This window comes from Rhagoletis zephyria, unplaced genomic scaffold (genome assembly GCF_001687245.7).
Source record: "Rhagoletis zephyria isolate East Lansing unplaced genomic scaffold, Rhagoletis_zephyria_1.1 Rzeph_scaffold_00528, whole genome shotgun sequence".
In the NCBI taxonomy this organism is placed as follows: domain Eukaryota; kingdom Metazoa; phylum Arthropoda; class Insecta; order Diptera; family Tephritidae; genus Rhagoletis; species Rhagoletis zephyria.
Window position 1 is genome coordinate 156719 of NW_016157612.1, and position 9596 is coordinate 166314.

The window sequence follows — 9596 nt, forward strand, 5'->3', positions numbered from 1 at the left end:
GCATTTATTTATGCATTTGTTTATAGCTTAAATCGACTTTCCTTTTGATTCTGAGCGTTTATTTACTTGTATACATTTGAGATAGAGATGGAATCTCGATTCGTTTTGGCTGTTACAAACAACCGTTATGTGAACAAAGTTGTAATACCCTTGTGTACAAGTGCGCTCGGGAATAAAAACAGCTCATAAATTTTACTTATATATTTTGTTTTATAGAGAGATAGCCTTGCGTTGCTCTGGGTTCGATTGGCAAACAGTTGAGACATGTGCACGCTGGATGCAGCCCTTCTTTCAAATTGTGCAAGAAGAGTCAACGTATCTTGTCTTGATGGAGCAAAATGATCAGCTAACGAATCGTTTTGGTATGGGACACTTTTGCCCAAATATCGTGACAGATGACTCACACATTATACAAACTCACACAATATCAATGGGAATGTTTGTAAGTATTTATTTGTGATTAAATAAAGATGTATTATATGTTGTTATTTGTATCATTATCAGGATCGCGTTGCTCAATTGCAAGAAAATGCTTTGGCTGCTATAATTCGTACGGAAGCATCTCCAGCTACCGGCTTATTATGCCCAGAGGGGTTGTTGACGCCGCCAGCATCTAGTCGAAAACCACTTGATGTAACAGTAGTCGATTACGACCTTGAGCCAGATTCCGTTGATAAAGAGCACATTATCTGTCACATGCACGAATGACACATGATTTCAAAAATGCAGCTAGTGAAGCAAAGATCACCCACGTAAACCTCAAGTAAAATACTTAGTATGTCATTAAACTTCTAAAGTTCAGTCTAACAAAGTAAATTATAAAAAAAAAATTTAACACGTTCATACGTTTAGCAAAAGTAAATGTATAGTAGCCATTAATGTAGTTCAATATGAAAGAGAAATACTAATGTTTTTCATGCTTATATTTTAAACATCCAAATATCATGTAAATAATTACAATACAATTGTTTAAGGTTAGATTATTAGTAAAGAAAGTAGAGATATGTTTTAGAGCAAATAACTAATTGTACCATGTTTAAAATGTTATTGTTAACGTCTAATGTATAACGTATCATACTATTATTTTATGGTGCATAGCATTCACTTCGCAAGCGTAGCATTATATCCTTCAACAATTAAAAACGAGCACATTGTGTGTATATATCGTCAGTTGAATAATGTACAGCATAATTTCGAAATTTCTATTTTGTGGGGAAAGGCAATCAAAGTTTGATCAATTCATACAATTACCAGAAGATAATTTAGGTAGGCCTTCTTAAGTGACGCCATTCTAAGAGGCGTACCCAAGAAGGACTGAAAAAAGTGCTTCTTTGCATGCCTGCCCCACTTTTTCCGATTGTACTTCAGATTATTCAATTGTACTTCAGAAACCGTAAAATATACTTCAGACTAGTTATTTGTACTTCAGAAACCGTAAACTATACTTCAGACTACACCTTTTCTAATAGTACTTCAGAAAGCGTCAATTATATTTCAGAAATCATCAAATGTACTTCAGATTTGTAAATTGTACTTCAGAATCCAAAAAATGTACTTCAGATTAGTCAACTGTATTTCAGAAACCATTAAATGTACTTCAGATTTGTAAATTGTACTTCAGAAACCAAAAAATGTATTTCAGATTAGTCAATTGGACTTAACCTACTACACCGTAAATTGTACTTCAGAAACCGAAAAATGTACTTCAGATTAATCAGTTGCACTTCAGAAGCCGTAAAATGTACTTCAGAAAGTGTGACATGTACTTCAGAAACTACTTTTGTAAATGTACTTCAGGTGTTAAAGTAGCGCTCTATAATCCATTTAACATTACAGTTCACTTCCTCCAATGTAGGGACTTTGCTCCAAATCCTTCTATTTTGAGAATATTGATATAACCAATCATTATTTCTCTGAGGGTGATATATCTCTCGAACTAACTTTATATAAAAGATGTTTGCACGAACAAAGGAGAACTGTAAATACACATGTATGTACATATAGCCTTTCGCTTAATGCTGATCTAAAATAAAATTATAGTTTATAAAACTAAAACCTCGCTGTTATAATTTCCATTCGTACTGTCATCAGGTATGTAACTTGAGAATATAAATCGCTGCATCTTTTAGGCGCATCAATATTACATAGTTACATCCCGAGCTAATAAAAGGGAGGTAAAAATGGAATTATCCTGGACCTCCTTTTCATAAAATATATACACTTTCTTAATTAAATCTACATAATAATTGCTTCTATTGCAAAAAATCGCAATCGAATGTATGCAGGAATATAGTACAAGCATAACGTCATTTATTCACATGTAGTATGTACATACATATTTTGCATAAAATTACTTGTAATATATACATATGTGAGGCGATTCACGTCAAATGTCCCAAGCGCGCTGAGCGGTGCAAAACGAGCTTGTTTTCGAATAGCTGAAAAGCAGACAGAAAATTGGAAAAATAATTCAAAAACCATGATTTATATAGATTTTTGTACGGGCTATCCGATTTTTTATTTATTTGTAATTTTTCTCAATTATGGTAATTCTTAATATGGTTTTAAGTAATCTCCGAGTTATAAAGCGTTTTATAGCGGGCTATACCAGTCGCCACGCTCCGTCGCGTCACGTCGACACCGTTCGTTTGAACGAATTAAAACATCATACTGTGATAGGAAATTTTTACAAAATTATTATTTAAACGCGCTATATCTCAGACGTTTGTGTATCGATCGATTTGAAATTTTCACACAATAAACTGAAAACTATTCCAAAGAATTTAAGTTTAAAAAAACTTCTTAATACTTATTAAAAACAAAATGCCGGTTCTTAGAACTTTTTTATAAAAATAAATGGGGCGGTTTTATTATAATTAAAAAAGTGTGTTATAAAGTTTCAAATCTAATCTCTTTTTTAATGCAGCATTATAGACAAATTTCAGAAATAGTATTTGGGAAACATTCAGATTTAAAATCAGGTCGTTCAAAAGTTATAACAATATGAAGGTGATGCGCATAGATTTTTGCATTTAGTTATACCCAACCGAGCGCTGTTAGGTTGCCTTTTAATTAGATGACTCATTTAGGTCTCTTCTTTTGAATTTTTCTGAGTTTTTCTAGGTTTTTTTATTTGTTGAGTTTTTGTTTTCAAAACGTTTTTCTCACTCACTATTTAAAATTTTTTTTTTTTTAATTCGTGCAAACGAACCGAGCCGACTTTCACTTTTTCACTTAAACTCGATATATCTAACACGTACGCATCACCTTCATATTGTTATAACTTATAACTTTTGAACGACCTGATATTTAAATCTGAAAGTTTCCCAACAACTGTCTCAGATATTTGTCTATAATGCTGCCTTAAAGAAATTAGATTTGGAACTTTATAACACACATTTTTAATTAGAATAAGACAACCCTATTTATTTTTATTAAAAAGTTCTAAAACCCGGCATTTTGTTTTTAATAAGTATAAAGAAGTTTTTTTTTTAACTTAAATTCTTTGGAATAGTTTTTAGTTTATTGTGTGAAAATTTCAAATCGATCGATACACAAACGTCTGAGATATAGCGTGTTTAAATAATGATTTTGTAAAAATTTCCTATCACAGTATGATGTTTTTATAGCCCGCTATAAAACGCTTTATAGCTCGGAAAAATCAAAAAAGGTCCCTTTTTTTATTAATGATTTATATGTAAAAAGACCTGATCTTTCGATTGAGATGACTTAAAACAATATTAAAAATGACCATAATTGAGAAAAATTACAAATAAAATTTCGTTGCGAATTTTCACCGTGAAAATGGGAAAATTTAGGAAACGGCATAACACCATCGGATAGCCCGTACAAAAATCTATATAAATCATGGTTTTTAAATTATTTTTCCCATTTTCTGCCTGCTTTTCAGTTATTCGAAAACAAGCTTGTTTTGCACCGCTCAGCGCGCTTGGGACATTTGACGTGAATTGCCTCATGTATGATTACATTTATATATTTTTTAATTGGCGTATATCGAACTTTTTTTTCCTTTCATTTAATTGTGATTTGTTGCGCTTAAAAAAATTAATTTCTTAAAAAAAAAAAAAAATATTAAAATGGAGATCCAGGATAAGTGTGTTATTTGTCGAATAAGTATGAAGCGAAAGGCTATATTCCGTCTTTTACCATGCAAACATCTCCTGCACGACAAATAATTACTGGTAATGTATCTCTTACAACCAAGAACCTAAATTAATTTTAATAATTTATGTAGGTACATTAGACTGCATTGCCAAAAAAAGTTTCGGTTCTTCCGCCGGGATTACAAAACTTATTATATTTTAAGACGTCCACCAGAATATTTCGGAAAAATATTAAGATTTAAGCGAGCTGGACCAATTTGAAAATATCTCCAAAAATGGGGATTTTTATGAATAAAAATAGTTTCTTGAAGAACTTTTTGAAAAACGTCCCCTCAGATAACAAAACAGATTAGGCTTAAAAAATCTGCATAAAAATATTTAAAAATCTTTTCAACGGAATCGTAATAATGAGATTTTTTATGCTTTTTTTTACTTTTTTCAAAGATTGATTTACAAAAAACTTAAATAACTTGGCCAAAACTATTCTGATTTAGACTTCTGGGATCTCGGTCGAAAGGTATTTTCCCACTATTTTTATTTATGTACAAAAAAAAAGTCATTCGTGTCCACATTTTTTTTTTTTTAAATATCAACACATCTTAATTCAACTTTGAATGATGTTCGTTCATCCTACCTTTCACTTTCATCCTTTGAACGAGTTTACTAGAAATAAAAAGGGTGAGAAAATACCTTTCCAATGATACCTCACAATTCTAAATCGCAAGAGCTTAGGTTCAGTTATTCAAGTTTTTCTTATAACAATCTTTGAAAAAAATTAAGAAACAGCATAAAAATCTCATTATTACGATTCCGTTCAAACATTTTTATTTATTTTTTTTTTATATTTGTATGTACATTTTTTAAGCTTAAACCGTTTTGTCATTTGAGGGAATTTTTTCAAAAAACATCTTTAAGAAACTATTTTTATTCATAAAAACCTCCATTTTTGGAGGTATTTTCGAATCGGTTCAGCTTGCTTAAATTTTAATATTTTTCCGAAATATATTGGTGGACGTCTTAAAATACAATAATATATAATGTACATGCATGTATATGATTTAAATTTTATTGATTAGCGGAGACACTGAAGCAATCGAGCGCAAAAACTACAAGGTCTATTCGGATCAGGATAGAAACAGAGTCGTGGAAGCAGCAAATAAGAACGACGATTGGATAAGTTTGGCGGGATTTTTGGGCGTCAACTATAGAACAGGTTACACGTGGGTGACATCGGGCAGAGATAAAATGCTCAAAAGAGGAGGAGTGAAAGCAAAGTCCCTTGCCGTGGAAGAAGTGGACGGTATTGTACATTGGATGGAGGAGAACTGCACTTTGACACTAAAACAAATAAAAATTAAAGTGCGCAATGCCAATAGGAGACTATTTACAGCGCAGGTTGTATAAGATTAAAAATGTACACCACCAGCCAGCGACCATCAACAGTGCCGTAAATAATGCAAAACGCGCCGAATATGTAAGAGCTTTAAGTACTTTTATATAAGCTGGAAAACAAAAAATATATATTGACGAAACAAATTTTAATTTGTTCTACCGCCGCACGCTCTACCAAATAAGTTGTTTTTTTTTTTGTAAATAAATGTTGTGAAGAAACTGAAAACTACATAAATTTGGAAAATAGTTTCATGGTTGAGCGCTCATTTGTGGTAAGTGCATTTTTGGCGAAAATGTTATATGTTTAAAAGTGCTTGTACATAACGTACAGTATCTAAAGTTTTTGAATGATATTTACGAATAGCTGAAGTACATTTTTCGGTTTCTGAAGTACAATTTACAATTCTGAAGTACGTTTTTTGGTTTCTAAAATACAATTGACTAATCTGAAGTACACTCTCGGTTTCTGAAGTACAATTTACGAATCTGAAGTACAATTTATGGTTTCTCAAGTACAATTCACTAATCTGAAGTATATTTTACGATTTCTGAAGTACAATTAACTGAAGTACATTTTACGATATCCGAAGTACAATTTACGCGAATGCATACATTTATATTATTTAGCATTAAAAATGAATTTCAACAAACATTTTAAGCTGCAATAATACATGTTTGATATAAACCTTAAGCAAATACTTCAAAGATGAATGCCTTTTAAAAATTAAAGAAACAACTTTAAAAGAACTCCCCCAAAAGGCGTTTTAAAGTACGTCCTATAAAAGCCCTTCTGGAAGGCCTTCTATGGCGAAAGAAGAAGCCCTTCAATTTGTGCCACTCCATACAAAAAAAGGAGAAAGGAATGTAAAGTGGGAGGCCCCTTGACTCTCAGGAAGGCCTTTCGGAAAGGCTCTTAATAATAATAATAGATTGGTGCTTACACATATGTTAGTGTTTGGCCGAGCTTCTAGTCCGATTTGTGGCGTGCGCCTTGATGTTGTCACACAAAGCGGAGGGACCTTCAGTTTTACGCCGACTCCGAACGGCGATTGTATTTTTATGAGAAGCTGTTTTTCATGGCAGAAATGCACTCGGAGGTTTGCCATTGCCCGCCGAGGAGCGACCGCCGTTAAGAAAAACCCTTTTTTCTATATTTTTTTTGCGATATTGCTTTGACCAGGGTTTGAACCCAGGTGCTGATGAGTGAAAGCGCGCACTGCTTACCACTACACCACAGCATGCTCTTAACTCCTGAAATTATCTACTGCGTGGCGTATACACAAAGGCAAATGAAAAGACACACATATATCTTCTAAATTTTTTTTGAAATTTAGTAATCTGTTAGGCTGAATATATTCTCCTTACAAGCTTATTAATTGTATGATGAAATCTCCAAAAACGTAAATTTTGAATTACTTCTCTACATTATTAAACGTGCGATATGTGCAGACCAAGTGGTGAAATGGTTTTTCGAAAGCTTTTTTTAACCGACTTCCAAAAAATGAGGAGGTTATCAGTTCGTCGGAATTTTTTTTTTTGTTTTATTTTTTTTTTGTTTTTATGTACGTTACCGCATAACTTTGAACCACGTCAACCGATTTCGATAATTCTTTTTGCACCGGAAAAGTAGGGGTCCCATACTAATCTGGTTAAGATCCGATCAGTGGATCATGAGATATATATATATATATTTTTTTTATATGAGTTGAAGTCGTTTTTTTTTGCTAAAAATTACTTGTCCAAATGCAGAATTTCTTGTTGCCTGGAAATACCCAATACTAACGGATCATCCATTCAAACGAAGCCAGCTTTACCGCAAACATACATATCGCACAGGACCTTCAAAAGTGACATAATTAAATGTTTGGCATTTTTGAAATTATGCGCTAAAAATGTACACATCAGTGCAAAGCTGGTCCAAGCATATTTCCTATAGAATTTTTATTACTACAACACTAATATAGTTTCACATAAGTTGAAGGATTGTCATATTCTTTAATTTAATTGCTATCACATGTCAGCCGCAGAAAGATATTTTAACATAAGTTTTAATGTACCGCACTACTCAGCAGGATCATCTTTGTAAGACTTGTATTCTCAAACATTCCAAAATGTCATTCGATTAAAGAAAAGTTTAAGAAACTTTTTCAAAACTTACATGCGTACATATTACATATATTACGTATATGTACATATTAGACCACGTCAAAATAAAACAAAATCTCGCAATGCGACCGGCATAAGCTCAAATTAGCATTTGGTATAGTAATGATTCTCCATGAATCTCCCCTCACTAGGACAATTTTCCTACGTGTAATTCCTATGGGGAAACTAAATGCTCGACGCGGGACCTCTTACAATTGTCCTAGAGAGGGGAGATTCATGGAGGATCAATACTATACTAAATGATAAAATTTGAGTCTAATGCCGGTCGCATTGTGGTTTTATTTTTATTTTGACGTGGTCTAAAAGCTTAAGCAGACGGCAGCGTTGATCCGGATCAACTCGGGAATTAACTGCAGTTGATCCGGATTAAGTCCGAGTTAATCCAGATCAACGCTGCCGTCTTTTTAAGCTTTAATACGTATGTATAAATCAGAGAACGGATTCCGGTGCTGTTTTTGTGACTTAAACCATCCTCATTAAAAGCGGGGGTTGAATAATCACCACCGCAAAGCATGCAGTGCTTGCTAACTCCGCCTCCGCAAGTGAACGATCATTTTACCACGGCATAATCATATTCGGTCTTATCATGAATTTTCATTTGCGTGAACTCGTTCAAATTTCGCCCATGCCGTTCACCTATCTTAACAAGGTGAATTTATACAAGGTGGTGTTGATGGCGAATTTAGATTTTCGCCGCGGTACTTCCTAATGTCAAAATTATGTGTTTGTTGTAAACAAGGCGAATTAATTTTACAACAAACACATCATTTTGACATTAGAAATTACCGCGGCGAAAATCTAAATCCGCCATCAACACCACCTTGTATAAATTCGCCTTGTATCTTAAGTTGAATATTCACCAAGCGATGTAGTTCACTTCGAATGATTTTCACCCTATCGTATACCGCATTCAACGGTGAAGTAACTCTCACTCGCACAGATAAAACCGCAAAACAATTGCTAAATTTTCACAAATGTACGAAATACTCCTGTTTGTTTACTGAAATTTTATTTAATGGCTTTGACAGCTGTTAACCCAACTTCGAGTTTTCTATGTGAAATCCCGTTCACCCGAAATCGTTCCACATTCGTGATAAAGTGAACCATTAGGGCGAACAAAATTTTTCGCAGGTGAAGCTTTTCACCAGAATGTTCATGATAAGGCTGATTGATTTCAGCAAACCGGTATTCGGGATAATCGTACACGAAACCGACAACCGCTGCATTTGATCGATTGCTGAAAGCAAGACACCGCATTTGAACTATTGCCTTGCGTTTTCAAGGGACAAGACAATTGAGAATATGTATTAATTGTCAAATTGTTGTGTAAAGCAGGCGTCCAGACAATCATAAAGACAATAGACTTTCAAGCAATCACTCGTTTGGCGTGATTTTCGTATCATTCGAAAAATCAAAGAAAAAGTGTGAATGTATTGCTATTCTCTTCGCAAAATTGTCCTGTGTACACCCCCAAGTTAGCGAAGGCATAACCACGCATTTGATGGACATGAAATCTGCAACCACCGCATTTGATCCGATTGCCGAAGGCATGGCAGCGCATTTGATTTGTTGCCCCGTTTGATATGTTTTTTTGCTCATTATTGACATTAGAGTTTTGACACTCCCTTAACTCCCTTACAAAAGCTTTGCACACACACACAAACCCACACACAGTGCCTTGCTAACAGTAGCTACACACGACGAGCATATCCGCGCACATGCGCGGCTTGCGGGTCATGCTCGTCGTTTTTAGGGCGGTTTGCGGGCATGCTGGCCAAAAATCAAAAAATTTTGATTTTCAGCGAGCATGCTCGTCGTTTGTAGCGTGGTTTGCGAGCATCGCATTGGAAACAAAAACAACAACCTCACTTTGTGTTGATGCTTGCAGTGTGCACATCGCGGATAAATGCATCC

General features: G+C 34.1%; 1 protein-coding gene across 2 annotated transcripts in view; it reads left to right on the forward strand.

Annotated features, from left to right (window-relative positions):
* The window catches only part of LOC108360155 (G1/S-specific cyclin-E-like), a 35092-nt gene extending 33038 nt beyond the window's left edge, over positions 1 to 2054 (forward strand). For both annotated transcript variants that reach the window (XM_017612340.1, XM_017612339.1), the window contains exons 3-4: positions 217 to 442; positions 505 to 2054. In XM_017612340.1, coding sequence (XP_017467829.1) covers positions 217 to 442; positions 505 to 708 — 430 coding nt within the window. In that variant the 3' untranslated portion in view covers positions 709 to 2054. The remainder of the gene's footprint in view (positions 1 to 216; positions 443 to 504) is intronic.
* Positions 2055 to 9596: the final 7542 nt, after the last annotated feature.